We start from the raw sequence: 16,310 nt of genomic DNA on the forward strand, positions 1-16,310 counted from the left end.
ACAGTTCTCGTATCACGGGTTATAAGTCTCCTTTGGAAAGCTCCCACCAAGCCTTTCTGTATTAAGGGGAATATGTTTCTGCATACTTACAGAAGCCTTCCTGAGTGATGGGCCAATGCTGGTGTTTCACCAGGGGATGAGTCCGTTACGCTTGCACAGTGATGAAGGCCAGCACTTTGATAGTAGCGTCTCTGATGAGACACCGTTGAAAAATCTTTGAGAATAGCAGATTTTTTTAAAAATGTAGATGCGGTATTGATTTTCTTTATTCTTTTACTTTTCATTCTTAAGGTTTGGGGGGATTTAGCGGAAGAAGTGAAAGAGAATTGGCCCCAAAATGAATTTCTACCTTGCGCTGTCTTCAGAAGCTGGGCCTTTGTCAAAGGAAAGAGCTATCTTGGGACGATAAGGCATCCCAGGCCTGCCAAAGATGTGTTGAAACAGTTAAAGTAATCAGCAAGGTCTAGATAAAGTAAATACGTTTTATCAGTGAAAACATTTGAAAGTAAAGTTAAACAGTGACGTCTGGCTTAAAGAGGAAACAGCCAAACCAGTGAAACCAAACCTGGTGCGCGTTCAACGACCAGGACCAGCAGACTCCTGGCCAAGTCACACCCATTTCTGAGGGACGGCCGGCGAAGCAATGGAAAGCACTAGGAATGACGGAGGCAGCCCTTATAAGCAGAGTAATTTTATGGAGTTAAGACACAGAGGATCTAATTTTCTTCTAGAAGACTCATTACCATGATTTTGTTACACATTATTTATGGGCTGTTATGATAGTCCTGGCAGGTCATAATTGGCTGAAGCCAGAGAATTAGTCACATTTTTCACATTTGGAAGAATGATCTGTACAGTTACACTAATGATTTCATTCCCGGAGATGCCACGCGCTGGGCAGGGACTGCCGGTCCTGGGGTACGGCTGGATTAACCCCGTCTGGTTCTGAGCACCATGCAAAGGTCCTTGATTTTACTCACGAAATACCTTTATGTCAAAGCAGCTGTTTGGCCTGTAAGTGACTTGCGGCTTTCATGACAGTTTCCCCTTTCTTTCCCCTTCCTTGGATTGGGAGTTAGTTTTGCCTAGCACTGTTTTTCTATGGGGAAAAGTTTTTTTTTCTTTTTTTTTAACTGTGCTGTCCATGCAAGGGCATTGCACTCTTCCCATCAGAGCTGGATGCTGCAGCGTTGCAACAGTAAGACAGGTCCAACCCTTCCACTGAAGGTTTTTTATGCCCTGGTAAGAGAGGAGCAACAGTTTAAACTGAGGAAGGGCCTTACTGGCGGCACTTCCAACTGTGCCTTTCCGTGTACGTAGCAAAACCCAAACAATTTTTCACAGATGATGAATCAGAAGGGAACACTAGAATTGTTTTATCTGCCTTTTGGGACAGCGCAAGCTGCTAACTCTTGAATTAGAGCCTGGTGAATGTTGCTGTATCTTCCTGAAAAATGGACAGCTTTGATTTGGGGATTTCCAGCGATCGGGAGTCCACTGCGCAGCTGGCTGACCACTCCCAAACCCCTTAATTGCCATTGTTGTTAAAGAATGGATGAGAATTCTTGAATAATTTTGTACTGTGTTGAATTGTAGCATTTGGATCATGATGCAGTTTTGGCTGAAGCGGAAAGCGCGTGGCCGCGGGAGAAAATTATAGACCGTGATTTGGAAAATATTACCTTGGAGTGAAGGATGCTGGGAGAAAGTTAAGGGGTGACTCGATCTGGTTGGCAGCTCTTCTGAAAACCTTTCCCGTTTTGCTAGCATCTTGCTTGGTTTGTAGGTGTCAGGACCAGCACAATATGCTGGGGTCAACAGACGTGTGAAATTCGGATCCGGGAGAACTTCCCACCTCCTTTTTGATATTCCCTGTTTTATACGGTCAGGGATGGCAGAATTCCTTTGGCCAAAGCATCATGCGGAAGGCAGGACCAGTCAATTGCGGCACCAGCCCATAGGGCCCGAGCCATAGACTGCTCTGGACCAGTTCAAGAGCAAAGCAGCTCGCAGCAATGCATGCGCCCCATCCCTGGCTCTGGGAGGTGAGGTTCAGCTACAAGCCGCGTCCAGACAACTTCTCCAGGAGCGGTGGCCCTCCTGCCACGCTGTCACCGCCTCCTGCGAGCTGCTCCTGCTGCTCTCTGCAACCCATCCTCTCTCGCGCCAGCGCGGAAGAGGGTTGGCCAGCGCTGAACTGGAGGCAACCTCTTAATCAAACCAAGAGGTGGGAGTTACAGTGTTTGTAAAATACTGTACAAATGGGAGGGTTTGATCGCATTAAATGAAGGATCAGATTCATTAAATTAAGTGGAAAGCAATGTACACGGATAATTTCAAGGGTTGAGGCTGAATACGGTTTTTAAATAGGAAGTGATAAGCCGCTATACACAACACAGAGCAGCTCTCAAACATTTTTAATGACAGTATTTGTACACACTTTAGTTTAATTAACACATGGCACAAGAGAGGTTTCGTATCTAGGATATAGTCTCACACCAGTCAGCTCAATTATAACACAGGAAATTTCAGGCATCAATACACCGAGAAGAACGTCACCAGTCCCTGCCCAGCAAGGTCTGGCAATTTGAATTTCCATCACACCTCGTTTCTCTTGGAATACGACAGTAATTCCTTCTCTCCAGATGGAGAAGTCCCCTTAGAAGTGAGTGGATGATCAGCTTCTCATTTGGATTTACTTCTCGTTTTCTGCAATCAAAATTAAGGGGACTGTATATTGTCGCTGCCCAGTGATCCACGTTACATTTCTGACAGCTATGTTTATTAGTAAATATGTAGTAATTGCTTCCAGAATTGCCTAGAGCTGTTCTTCTGTGTCTGTACACATAGGAGAGATTTCCCGCGATGTGCCACCCCTTTTGTTAGCACGGCACTCATTGGACACCGGGGAATTGCAGACACGGCTGGGTTTTACGCCTCTGCACGTGCGGTGTTGGTCCGGGGAACCAACTTCAGAACAATCGGCTTCTCAGGTGTTAAGAATCCCATCGAACTCAGCTTGAGAGGGATCTGCAACAACAAGAGGAAAAAACACACTTGGCGATAGGCAAATTAAACAAGCGGAGATTAAAGGAAAGAAACTTAGCCACGGTTTGGACATAATTTGACGCGTGGTGCCCAGAAGTGCACCTCCCGTGAAAGCGCAAAGCGTTTGGTGTTGGCACCCCCGGTGAGAAACCAGGCGCCCGGCTCTTCATGTGCGAGTTTCAAAACGTGATGTGCTCCTCACCTGGGTTTCTTTGCAGGTCTGGAAGGTGAAATGTTGCAACAGGGCGGTGATGGCAACTTTGAGAGTCAGGAGAGCAAAGCGCATCCCAATGCAGTTCCTGGGACCAGCCCCGAAGGGCAGGTACGTGTACGGGTCTATGGCTTCTTTGTTTTCCTTACTGAACCTGGAGAATGACACGGTTGGGGAAAAGAAATTAAGGCAGGAAAATCAAAAAGCTGCATACCTGTATTACCTATCCAGAGATCTTTTGCCCGTGCCCTACAGACTTGTCTGGGTTTTGGCTAAGGTATCTCAGCGTACCCCAGCAATCGAGTGATGTGTCAGAGCCCTCAGTCCAGACAGAATTTTGACTTTAATTCTGTCCATCCAGACTAGAAGTTGGGAGCAATGTGAAAATCTACACGCTCTCCCAAACTGACCGCTATTTCCTGTCTGTTGTATTTAGTGAGAGAGAAACCAGGAGATGTCTTTGTTAGGAGCGGCCTACGGCTCCAGCCTTGCTGGGAATAAGAGGCAGATACCAATTAATAATATTAAAAACACAAAATCCAAAACAAACAACCACAAACAACTAGGGCAAAGTTATTGCTTCCTTGAAAACAAAGCGGGAAGGCAACTCTAGAAGGATCAACTCTGATATATTTTGTAGCAAAGCCTGTGTGAAGGAAACAGGTTCAGCAATGAAGATCGTAGAGAAAGACGGCCCGCAGTTACAAAAACTCACCAACTACTCTGTCAGCAAACCCAAAAACGATGTACAAGGTGTTGCAAGGTATCAATGTTATTCTCACAATAGGATTACATTGTTTGAAACCCCGCTTTAAGCGCAAAGCTCATTTTCTTCTTAAAATGACATTCCCATGAGCCTGCAATTTCTCACTGGTATTGTTTGTAAAAAGATAGGAAGAACACCATTAGGAAGCTCATCAGAGATTAATACTTAATTACTATGTGAGGAAAAAGCAGCATGATATTTCTTCCCTTTCATTAAGTTGTTGTTTGGTTTTTTTTAATACCTTTCTGGTCTGAACTCTTCTGGGTTTGGCCAGTACTCGGGGTTGTGGTGCAAAGTATAGGGTGGGATTATAACAATGGTTCCTTTGGGAATGGTCACTCCATTTATTTCCACGTCTCTTTTGCAGGTTCTCTCAAGCCGTCCTCCAAGGGGGTAGAGCCGAAGGGTTTCACTCACTGTCATGTCAAGATATTCCAGCTGCATCATCGCGTTGTATGTGAGAGGAGCCTGTAGGACAACAGGAGAAAGGTGACCAGGTATGTTGGCATGAGGATTGATCGGGGCGTCCCAAAAAGACTGCTGAGACCAGAGCGTCCCCAACCCCTGCTGCCCCAAGCATGGCTGAGACTCACTGAAGAACGAAATGCAAGGTAGAAATTGTGTAATTGGCTTCATTTTCTATCCCTGAGTGATGGAAAGACCTGGAAATCCCCGTCCGCTTGTGCATGGATGCAGAGTATGGCAAATGGGTTTGTGCAGTGGGGTGGCCTGTGAGGTTTTGGCTGCCAAAACCAAATCGCTACAGGATTGAATTGTCTCAGTGTGTGTCTCTTAGAGCTCCTGGAAGATCCCAGGAGGAGGCTGTTTAGGAGCTAAAGATTTCTCATTGTCTTGGCTGAACAAGGAGGACAGCAGAGTCAGAGGGTCTTCGCCACCGCTCGATGTCCCCTTACCTTGTTGGGTAAAATGCTGTCGATTTCCTCCAGCAGTTTTTGCTGCACGTCGGGATGCGTGGCCAGCTCGTACGCCATGTAGGAAAGCGTGCTGCTGGTGGTCTCGTACCCAGCGAATATAAAGATGAACGCTTGCGCCAGGATCTCTGTGTCGGTCAGGGCTGTGGGGAGATGAGCAAAACCCATGTTGGCTGATGGTCTCAGCGAGGAACAGGAGGCAATGGCTGGGGTTGGGGCAGGTTTGTTGTGGATATTTGCTGATGACACATTTAAAGCTACTCTGTGATCTGTCTGGAAAAAGTCAGTTGATAGAGGAGCCAGGTGATTTCCTGGGTATGAATGATTGACATGGCAGTCCTACTCCCTGTCAAAGGACCCAGGAGAATCCCCTTAGGACCAGTGCTGGCAACAGGAGACGGAGATTTCTGCCTGGAGCTGGTCAGTGACCCACTGAGCCTTTCTCTGGGAAACGACTCCTCATATTCTCCTCGCTCCCACAGCCCCTATTCCCGTGATGAGTATTTCGATGTCGTTACCTTTATCGTAGTGATTTTCTTCATTGCCTGAGTTCTGGGATTCGATCATCAGCTGCAGGAAATCTACTCTGCCCTGAGAAGAAAAGCAGGAGGGTTTCTTTGGTGACAGGTCCCTCAGGGAGGGCTCAGATAAGCAGTTTTCATAGCCTAAGCACAATTTTTAAACTGAAAGCATCCCCAAAATGCACATGGCTTCCTTGTTGTAAAACACAACCCTTGCATTTTATTTCGGATACCTACCTGTTCCTTTTCATGAAGGCGCTGGGTGGGACAGCAGTGTCTTGAATGAATTTTGGGAAAGAGGGAGAATTTTGCCAGGAAGCAGCTTCAATTTTTGAAAAGTGAGAGGGGAAGGCACAACCCTGAAAGGTGGCATTGCTGCTCCTGCACTGCTTACTCTGCTCCCTTATCCTCTGCCTAATCTTCTTCGGGGAGTCTCTTACTTTGTTGACTTATTAGTTCTGCAAACCCAAGTTTAATGCAATTCTACCGAGCCTTCATCTGCATGTAGCTTCAGATGACAGAGGTACAAAGTCCACTTGCTTCTCTGCCAGAACTGCTCAGATGAGGCTTTTCTGACAGAATTAAGTTTACGCTGAAGTAGAATTGGAGTTTTGTTGAGTTATTGTTCTTTGGCTTCACCTTTGCTATCATCACCCTAATTATATTTCGCTTCAGTGTATCTTCTGCCACAATTGCTAGCAAATTCACACTCGCTTACCTTGTGAGTCTCCTTTTCACGATCCTGCCTAATTTTGGAGATGGATCTCAGGAAGAAATCTACAGCATCACTGGGGAAGACGCTTACGTTCATCTTGGCCAAAATGGGAGTTAAAAATGGGAATACAACTGAAAAACAAATTGAGACTAAAATGTCATGCTGTAAAGAAACTCCACCTCATGTAAGATAGCTATGGACGTTACTGAGGAAGTATTGATGCTACCGAGAAATTATTTCCTCTCTTGATTTCTTTACCTGGGCAAAGCCTGGGGTTTGCCTTTTTCCCTCTTTCTCGAGATAGTTTGTCTTGAGGCAACGCTCTCCCAAGTTCCTGTCAACTGGCCACAACTGAGCTGGGTGTAATAACTGCTCGAAGAGATGGCCAAAGTTTACGCCACCGTTTTCTAAGGACAGGTTACTTCTGTGCACTGCACAGCACTACAACAGGGATGTGGCTCAGAAAAGAAATACTGCAAATTCTGAATTCTTTTTCTCAGGATGAGCTCTTCACTGCCGTGCTATGCTCGTGCAAACATTTTCGAGTCGCCTTCAGAGCATTTCCTGCATTACAGAGACTCAGTTTTGAGCTGGCGTACAGATTCATAAAATCTACAGCATCAGAACCTCCTCTATGCACAGATCACAACTTTAAAACCCCCCCCCTTTTTTTTTTTTTTTAAGCAAGGTATCTGATCTTGATTTAAGGTCGCAAGTGATTTAAGGTCCATCACCATCACTGCTAAGCTACTGCATTGCTAGGAAATTGCATCTAATTACCATCCCCACTCAGCACTCTCTTCTGAAAAATGCATTTTGGATAGCACCACTCTCCTCAAGCCTCACAGCTGAACTTGCTTTTCAAACCTAGAATGATTTTTCCACCACTTATTTGGATATTGGCTGGGATGTTCCTATGTTTCTTATATGGTGGATGCCAAAGGCGGAGGGAGTTTTTACCCATCTCTCTTCCAGAGTTTCAAGAAAAAGCCAAGAGCCATTAGGACTCCCACCCTAGCTAGGGAATTTATCTAAGCAATAGTTGGTTAGTTAATGTATAGGATGCACCAGTCTGAGACGCTTGCTAAAGTCACACTTCAATAGTACTCTGACACCGGAATGAAGTTTTCAACACAAAAAAAAGGAATCATTTACATGTTATGATGAAGATTGGGTCAAAAAAGTCAAACTTGACCAGCTTCCGCATCTCTCTGACAAAGGGGTCTTTGGGGTTGTTCATGGAATCGATGTTCACACCGAACGACGTGCTGGTGACGACATCCATGCTGTAGCTTCCAAAGATGCTGAGAAAAGGTGGAGAAGATAGACTATGGTTAAATATTTGGACCAAGTGAATGTATTTTTTTTTTTTCCTAATACCTCTGTGACATTCAAATATAAATTCTCAGAAGGCCTCCCGCCCTGGTTTTGAAAAGGAAATTGGACATATGGTAACTGAAAAGCACTTATAGTGAAAGGGATAGATTTTTAGAGAGCTTTGGTTTCAAGCCTGCATGGGTTTTGAAATTGGACAGCTTTTCTGAGGATTTCAAAACAGCATGTAGCTACATGAGCAGGTTAGGGCAAGGACAGCGTGAGGCTCTCGAGCATTTTAGCTTCTTGGGGAGGGGTGGTAACGCGCTCTGCTTCAAACATGCCATGGAAATGGTCTTGTTCAACGCAGCACAGGTACCTATAATGGTACAAACGGCCCAAACCCTCTCCTTATGGGGTTTTTGGTAGAGGAGAGCTTTGCTGGTGCGTGACTGCTGGTGCGCAGCTGCCCTTTCTGCATCTGTGCTTTGAAATTGGGGGTGAAATACAGAGGTTTTGTTCCAGAGCCCATATGGGGGGCACAGATGAGGACGACACACCTGGGGCCACACTACAGCCTCCCTCCCTCCCTGCTCCCTCCTGCAATGGGGCAAGCGATGGACGAGCATCCCACAGCGCAGCTTGTGGGGCTGGGAGGCCGGCAAACCCAGCGTCCTGTGGTATAAGAAGGTAGCGCACAAAAGGTCTTGAGTACATACGGGGAAAATTTTGTTTTCCTGGTGGATTTGGGGTTAGCTTGGAACTGTGATGGAGCATTCCCCCCGCAAGAGTTCCCTTTAGAAGGCTTCTCTGTGGGTCTCTGCCTCTAGGAAGTTTCACTAACATCCCAGCTTAAATTTTCCCTTCCAAATTTCCAGCCAGGCTTTCAGCTAACCCCGTTCCTCATTTCAGAGGTCTGGTTTACCCAGCGAGCGATCGGTGTTGCGAGAAACGTGTGAACCGCAGCACTTGCTAACAAGGTTTGCTGCTTATCCTGCTGCTCCTAGCAGCTACTTACTCCTTTATAGGTAGACAGTTGTCCTTTTCCACTCGCTTCTGAACATTTTTCACCAAAATTTCCCCATAGTGTTTTATTATAGGGAACATCTGTAACACAAACCAGAGATGGTCACTTAGTATAGTACATTTCACTCCTTTAAGACAGGCTCATGAAGACTACAGGGAGTTTAATGAACATTTACAAATAAAACCTTTCTGCTAAGTTTTTATTTTAAGCTTTTTTCATTTTAAATTAGGCATAAATTAAACAAGCCGTCTTAGTTGCCAGGCTCTGACTAAAAAATCAGACCCCTGTGACAATCTCAGCCTGGAATCACTGTCTACTGACTTTCCGATTTAGTTTGTACCCGCTCCTCTGTGTTTTTACCTCCTTTAGCTTCCCACTGGTGAAGGTCGGAGAGAGCACGGTACGAATCCTTTTCCACTGTTCGTCTTCAGCTAATGAGATAGCATTTTTCAACACCCCTGCTAGATCAAAACGCTGGAGGGGGGAAAAGGCAAGGTGTTAACCCCGGAAAAGATACTGGTTTCCTTGCAAGGACGGGAATGTAGCATGCAAGCCCCTGCCCGGGCTGTTTCAGAGGCATTAACTACTGGTAGCAGGCCTTACAAACAGCCTCTCTCGAGATGCACATACATAAATAATCCCCTTTCCTGCAGTAAACCAGCTGTGAGATGACATTTCCACATCCAGAACGAGTAACCCAACAAGCCCAACACCCGTATGGGTGTTACCCCACACCTATCCGTGCATCCCAGCTGGTGGCACGTGTGCTGGCTGGACCCTTACGGGTCCCTGTATGCTCACACAGACTCAAATTCATGGCTGTGTGTCTAGGTGGGAGAGCAGAATTTCTCCGATGTGCAGGCAAACAGCTTCGTCTGCAGTCCCCAGGCTGTAAGGCAGGGGAACAGTGACATACAGTGGCCATTTACAGTAATCCCTATAGTGGCCCTATGGGGAGCCCTGCTACATCCTTGTCGCCTCCCGTACTTCGATTTTTGGCCTCTGTGGTATACATCGCGACGCTTCTGCTCTTACCCTCCGGTTGGTAAAGGTGGAGTAACACTCTTTAACCAGCACGGTTTTAATGATCTGGGGGTCCATGACAGCCACCACAGGTTGCCTGCCATCGTAAATCCTGGTGGGGGGAGAAGAAGAGATAAACAACCCCAGACAGTGGAAGTGTGCGGCTTGGCTGATGCCTGTCAAACAAAATGCCTTAAATAAATGCTCCTCCATCACCAGCTTTGCTGTTCTGCAGATGCCTACGTATAGAAACAGAGAAACTGGAGATAGAAAAGGACTCCCAGGCCTTCTCCCACCTGTTTTTCTAAGTGATAAAGGGGGCTACACGCCTTCCAAATTCACTGGGAAATGAGCAGGGCTCAGTCCCTCAAAGGAGCAGATACTAAATGAAGCAAGTGTCTTCACTTTCTCCCCCGACTCTCTGTGTTTTTCCAGGCACTTAAACACATTACAGTATTAGAAGGAAACTTGTTTGACCCCTTTCAGGCTGTTGAATTGGGTGTCTGGAGACTTGGGCTGACAGCACTGAAATATCCTTGGAGATGAAACTCCACCCTTGGTTTTGTCTTTTTAATCTGGCAGTTCTGAATGCCTTCCTGGAACAGATGTCGATTAAGCAGATTTACGCACTCTCTTTGCTTATGTGAAGATATCTCTTTCTAGACTCCGTTTTTTAAAGTTTCTACAGGGATCAATGGATGCATTGTAGAGGATGTGCAAGCTTGTAGACCAAGATATTTTGGCAGTGATCAAAGCTATAGGAGATACCCGGAGCAGAGCAATAGCAGCTGCAGCAGCTCCCACGGCAGCAGGTAAGGAGCAGCAGCACGAGGAAGTCGGTGGACTTTGATTCTGCTGCTTCTCTCAGTATTGGGAGTTCACTCACATTGTGTTGATAAAACAGAGGAACTGGACCTCCCGGTTCCAGATTCTCCCTTAAGCAAGTAGCAGTTTCGCTGCTGTTTTCATTAGGAGCAGGTGAGGGCCTTTTGTTATCAGCTTTAAAACAGCTTTCATAATACAGGTCAAAGCCATTTCCATACAGCATGACATTGGCACAGCCCTGCAGTCATCAGGCTTTAACGTAAACCACCACAAGTACCCTATTGTTGCTGTACTTGTCACACCGCCGGGACCGTCAGGGGCGCGGGTAGAGAAAAGGGAGCTTTCCTAATGAATTTTTTCTCCCCTTTGTATGGATTCTAGTTTCATCTTAAGAAGAGAGCAGTGGTTCATACTCACCCCCAGACTTTCCCGTATTTCTGGAAACAGCTATTGTCAAATTCCAAGAAACCCTGTGGAGAGCAATTCAAAAATTATCGTGGAGAGGATGCAGCGGAGGGGATGATGCTGGAGACGCTGGGTTGGGAGGAAGATCTGTAAACTGATGTTCAGAGCTCCCTTCAGAGTTCTCCTCCTCTCCAAAAGCATCACGAAGGACAACATAAAAGTACGTCGTGCTTGCGAATGAGCTGTTTGCCAGGGCGCTGGCGAAGGGCAGCTGTAAATCAGCCACCCACGAGTGCTCGTTTGGTGATGCTGTAAAGGCAGGGCCCCATGGTCTGTTACTGAGCCCTTATCCCGCACGGGCCTTTGCACAACCTGTGCGTTGGAGCGGAGCTTGGCATTCGGAGATAACTTATCATTGCCATGTACCTGTTTAGCTACAGCTGTATGAGCAAGGGCGGGTATTTCTGGAGCCAGGAAAGCTGTAGTCACTTACTTTGCGATATTCCAGGCACGTCCCGAAGAAAGGCAGAGGTCTTGGCCCAGGAATACCCAGCTTCTTGAAAAAACCAAATGGCCAGATCCCATATCTGTGGGACAGAAAAGACAAGTGCTACGCCACCATGGGATTGGGGCTGCAAGATCTCCTAAACCCAGAGACTGCAGCAACGTCCCTTTGGCCCTACGTAGTAGAGGAGGTTGGTCCAGGAGCTGGAAAAAAGTGGCCCAAAAGACAATTGCCCTGTAAAAAATATTTAATAAACATGGCAAGCCACACAGAGCTTCAGAGAGATCACTTTGATGTCAAAGCGGCTGTCTTCTAAAGGCACAGGTGCTCCGGTGGACACAGGACCTTAAAGCCTTTAGCAAAAGCCAAAAGGAGGAGCTCGTTGCCAACTAAAGGAGAGGCAGAAAAGGGAGCTGGAAGAAGGAACACCAAGCTTACGTGTTTTTATTGAAGAGAAATGAAAGCGTTGCCAGAAGTGATGTCCCAACAGGGCTTTTGTCAAGCTGTACCTTAATTTCATTTATTGTTCTCCCTCCCCTTAGCCCGGCATTAGCTCAGTGGTGCATCAGAAAGTCTTGTCTTGATGGTTTTCTCTTCAGATTTTATTGACAGCTTTGCAGATTTCTTTCCTCTGAAGCACCCTTTTTGGCAGCTGTAAAGTTATTACTTCTACCTCGGGGCCTTCTGTTTCTCAACAAGGGCCTGGGCTGCGGCCCTTTGAAGCTTGTCTTTGGCTGTGTTGAAAGAGCTCCTCAAAATATTTGGTTTTAGTTAGTAGCTGCAGCTTCCCAACTGAGCGGCTCGTTGCAGAAGGGATGTAAAACTGCAAAGGTCTGGCAGAGGGATGTTAGCAGAGATCCTCTTTGGGCCGCGTGGCGGCAGCCGCACAGCCAGCATCCCGGGGATGCTGCCCCGAAAAGCCAGAGTCGAGGCTGAGACTTTGGGGAGGAGTGGGGGGGGGGTGGTCCCTTGCAACTAGTAATGTTTTTCTAAACCTGGAGGGCCCCAAATGAGATCAGTCCCCCCAGCGCGTGTTCTGCCACAGCACAAAAGCAGACCCTATCTTATGGTCCAAAAAGAGCAGGCAAAACCCAAGGCCTGGGGTGTTTGCAGGTGCAGAAAGGTTTCACAGAGCTCAGTTTGTCAATGTTCAGCCTTTCCTGGAAAAGGTTAGTTCAGTACTAAGTATAAAATGTTTGCGGATTCCCATTTGTAATGTTTATGGGCAGCCGGGGCTGCGGGAGTACAAAGAAATGTCAGGCCGGGCTGATTACAAAGCCCAGAAACACTATAGGAACGTAGGCTTGGCTTAATCCATTTGAAACACGGCCAAGAAAACGCAGCCTAATGCTCTTACGACTAAAATGTGACATGGTTTTCCGCAGGTGAAGAAGGACCATTCAGTTTAAAGCTAGAGAATAATGATTACTTCTTACCATGGATGTGAACCAGAAATGCCTGAGACTCCTTCACGTGTGAACTGGAACAGGGTTGCCCCAGACGGACAAGAAGCATCTGAACAACCTCCCTGAGCTAATGGGTGGCAAAATTTCTACTTTAGCTCAGAAATCAGAGCACAAAGATCTGGGCTTTTGTCCCTTTTGCCACAGCAAAATTGCAAGTGGCTGCAGAAGGTGGGAGTCTGATAATCAGCAATCTCCAATGGCCACAGAGTTATTGAAATATGAGGGTTTGGGTCAATGAGGAGGGGGGTTACAGCGGGTTTTTTGTTGGTTTGTTGGGTTGGTTTTTTTTTTGAAGGGTCTGCCCCAAGCAGGCTTTTGAGTGATCCAAATCACAGGAAAGGGCCTGAAAAACAGGGCTAAAAGTTTCGGAGATTACTGAACTGCCATGGTTGGAGCGTTGCCAGGGCAGACAAGTGGGTTGTGCTCGTGTGCACCACATTAATCATTAAGGTTTATGGCTAGCAACATGCTGTCTCTGCCTAAGGGCTCGTCAACACTACAAAGTCTGGCAGTCCAGCCTTGCTGGCAGGGGCTGCCAGCAGAGACACTGTATGTCCCAGCAGAAGGGGGTTTTCAGCCAGCCCTCGTACGCTGCAGCACCGAACGGCATCAGCAAAACGGGAGAAAGCATTTTTCTCACTGGCATGGCTCCTCTGAAGCAGTGGGGTACGCTTCTGCCTGATGGAGTTTGTCTGAAAAGCCGGGAGCAGAGAGCTGACCTTGCTCCGGGCTTCATTTCTTCCCGCAGCGAGGGTGGGCTGTGGGGACGGGCACGGGATGTTGTCCCTGCAGGCGTGTGGCAAAGCCGACTTCTGCCAAGTGTCCCTCCTGGTCCAGGTGCCCACGCGCGGAGCATCGTAGCTGGGCACTACGGAAGGAGTCAGGAGGAGTGAGAACTGATCCTACGAATCTCTTTTTCTGGTGTCTTTCTGCTGCTCTCCACCTTTGCAGGTCGTGCAGTCGTATCACCTACTGCCTGCTCCCCTCCATAGGGCAACCTCAGCCAGGGAGGCACAGCCTTCCTTAGACGCTATTTCTGTGGAAAATGACCTAACGGATCACAGTCCTCGCTGAAGCCAGCACCCTGCTGGTAACAAGTGTCTGGCACCGCTCTTACTCGATTATTGCTTTGATGCTCAGCAGCAAGATCTTAACAGAGCACAGGAACACTCCAAACCCTGGAGCAAGATCACGCGTCCGCATGGTCTTTAGATTCCTCTGCTCCTTCCCAGAGCCTTGTTAGAGGCTGGAAATCTGGAAATCACATCTACCTGTTTGTTCTTCATCAGACTAGTCACGTGAAAAGAAACAACAGCAAGAGGAGGAAAATGGCATGAGCAAACAACCAATAAAGAATATTTTACTCACACTATCACGAGGGCTACGAAAACGAGCAAAAGGGCCCATGTCTCCACAGAGAAGGAGGGAAGAAGGTTCATTTTGGTTCTTCTCCGGTTGGCTTTGAGTTCTGTCTTGATGTGTTTGTCCCAGGTCAGTGGGAAATAGGAGCGTTTCGCAGCGTGCGATCTTGTGTGTCCAATCATATGATTTAGGGGCCGTCCTTCTGTGGCGGAGGAGGAGGAGTGGAAGGCAAAGGTAGCAAAGAATGCTAAATTGAAAAACATGATCTGTGGGATAGATAAGCGCCTGGCAGAACTGTCTGAGGTTCAAATTATTTAATACGTATGTTGCCAGGCATTTCAGCTAGTGTCCCTGTTGTACTAGAAAGTAATAACTGACTTCTTATTGAGTAATGCTCCTGGGCTCCTATACCAAAATAAATAAAAGCAAGTTACAATGAAAAGGTAAATCCCAAAGCAGAGTTGGTTTACAAAGGGAAAGAGAAGTGAGAAGTTTATTCCTATCTTGTATGACAAGATCTTTTCTGGCAGCTGAATGAACTTTGGCAGAACTTTACAGATTTTGTTTTAAATATCTTTCTTTCTGTGTTGTGAAGAGCAAGCACTGCCTGCTTCTGCCTGCGGTGGGTCAGAAGTAGCTTCTAAGAAAAGCAGGAATTTGCCCCCTATAAAGGCTTTAGAAGTCCACCTGGTTTGCTGGCTTGTAGTCAGGCCATTTGTAATACGTAATCAGTAATACAGTTTTGTGACTGTGAGCAGCTAAAGCATCACCATTTCCAAAACACCAGCTCATGGCTCATGAATAAAAACAGCAGCCACCTTTCTGCAGCAGCTGGCAAAGAGACACAAGCAAAGGGAGGACGCAAAGTTTGTAACGGTTCTCCTGCAGGGATGGTGCAGAAAGGGAATAATGGGTGTGCTAAGAGAAGATTACGATGGTGGAGAAAGCTGGGCTATTTGGATGGTGTTTGTTAGTGGCCATAATGCTAGGGCAGGAGGCTATGTGTTTGCATAGACGTCTACTGCAGCATCTTTAGGGCTTCATTCACAATCTAAAATGAGCAATTCCTTTCCTATTGGCAGAGCCTGCCGTCTTCAAAAGGGAATTTACTGACTGCAGTGGGTACAAATAACTGGGTGGTACAAATATTTAGCACGTCGAATGCCTCGTGTCTCCGAGGATGTTGCTGGGATGGATGCTGGGTTGATTGATAAGTGGACGCAGTCCACATGGCGATAGGAGACACGTTCTGAGAGTCATCATCTGACTTAGCAGCATTTGTATCTCGTTTCACCTTTGCCTGGCCTTTGCTCTGACCTTCAGAGACAACTCAGTTCCAGATTATTTTGTAATAAACGCAGTCTACTTTAGTTTGACATGAACAGGCAAGTTCATGACATAGTTGTATAAGCCTACGTCGGGTCCTACCTTGCTTGACTCAGAGATGTTGAAAGAGCATGTGATTAAATAGATGCTTTCCCATTCAAGAGCTTGTCATAGCAGTGATTGTTTCTTCCAGGGTTCCCCTTTGCACATTTTGACATAGCCTTGAAATCTGAATTTACCGGGCACCAAACGCTCCTGACTCACCGTGTTGGGAAACAGGTTCTATACGGTTTATTGATGAAATAAGACTGCTGTAGGGATCTCCGTCCTCAGTAACAATAAGCCTCAATCCTTGTCCTGTTTGGGTCACTTTTAAGGGTAAAAATAGCCTCTTGAACTCGTTAAAAAGAACAGATAGGTGTAAAGTTTTGTTGCTGGTTTTGCCTTGGGGTCTTATGGTCCATGGCAAATGGACTGTGCCTATTGATCCCAACAAACAGAAACCCGTCGTCCCCTTGAGAAAGCTGAGACATAAACCAAAAAAAAAACCATCTCCCGTGATTAATCCATGCCAGAGGAAAGTCAATGACCCAGGAACAAGTGATCGATTTTTCACCTCACACGCAAATCCAACTCAGAGCTGGGTTTATGTCCTAGCTTACCCTGTGTTAAACCTGTAAACCCCAACTTCGGGTTGCGGTGCCCCCTAAACCACTAGCTGTCATGTTTGAGAGGTGGCATTATCTTCATCCAAGGCTGAACTGCACCTCAGAAAAAAGTTGGGAAGGAGGAGAACCACACGGCCAAGCCCCCGCCCAGCCTCAGCCTTCCCAGCTGAGGTCTCTGCCTGTCTGGGTGCAGCTG

The 16,310-nt window shown here is 46.8% G+C and overlaps 1 protein-coding gene across 1 annotated transcript; it reads right to left on the bottom strand.

The window, feature by feature from the left end:
* Positions 1–2,400: 2,400 nt before the first annotated feature.
* LOC141747633 (cytochrome P450 3A9-like) lies at positions 2,401–14,479 on the bottom strand. Its single transcript, XM_074598229.1, has 13 exons — positions 14,127–14,479; positions 11,281–11,374; positions 10,800–10,852; positions 9,570–9,669; positions 8,895–9,008; positions 8,526–8,614; positions 7,349–7,497; positions 6,197–6,324; positions 5,476–5,548; positions 4,940–5,100; positions 4,267–4,493; positions 3,251–3,413; positions 2,401–3,030 (listed from the first exon to the last, which is right to left on the bottom strand). The coding sequence occupies exons 1-13, from the start codon at positions 14,381–14,383 to the stop codon at positions 2,932–2,934; spliced, it is 1,707 nt and encodes a 568-aa protein (XP_074454330.1). The 5' UTR covers positions 14,384–14,479; the 3' UTR covers positions 2,401–2,931.
* Positions 14,480–16,310: the final 1,831 nt, after the last annotated feature.

The sequence above is a fragment of the Larus michahellis genome, chromosome 8 (genome assembly GCF_964199755.1).
Source record: "Larus michahellis chromosome 8, bLarMic1.1, whole genome shotgun sequence".
NCBI lineage: Eukaryota > Metazoa > Chordata > Aves > Charadriiformes > Laridae > Larus > Larus michahellis.

What these genes read in the sequence shown, in the direction of transcription:
- LOC141747633 (XM_074598229.1), bottom strand. Translation starts at nt 14,383, where the DNA reads ATGTTTTTCAATTTAGCATTCTTTGCTACCTTTGCCTTCCACTCCTCC. An exon ending in CCAGTGGGAAGCTAAAGGAG is followed by an intron (nt 8,615 to 8,894) that starts GTAAAAACACAG and finishes TTTGTGTTACAG; the next exon opens with ATGTTCCCTATAATAAAACA. An exon ending in AACTGTCTACCTATAAAGGA is followed by an intron (nt 7,498 to 8,525) that starts GTAAGTAGCTGC and finishes ACCTTTTCTCAG; the next exon opens with CATCTTTGGAAGCTACAGCA.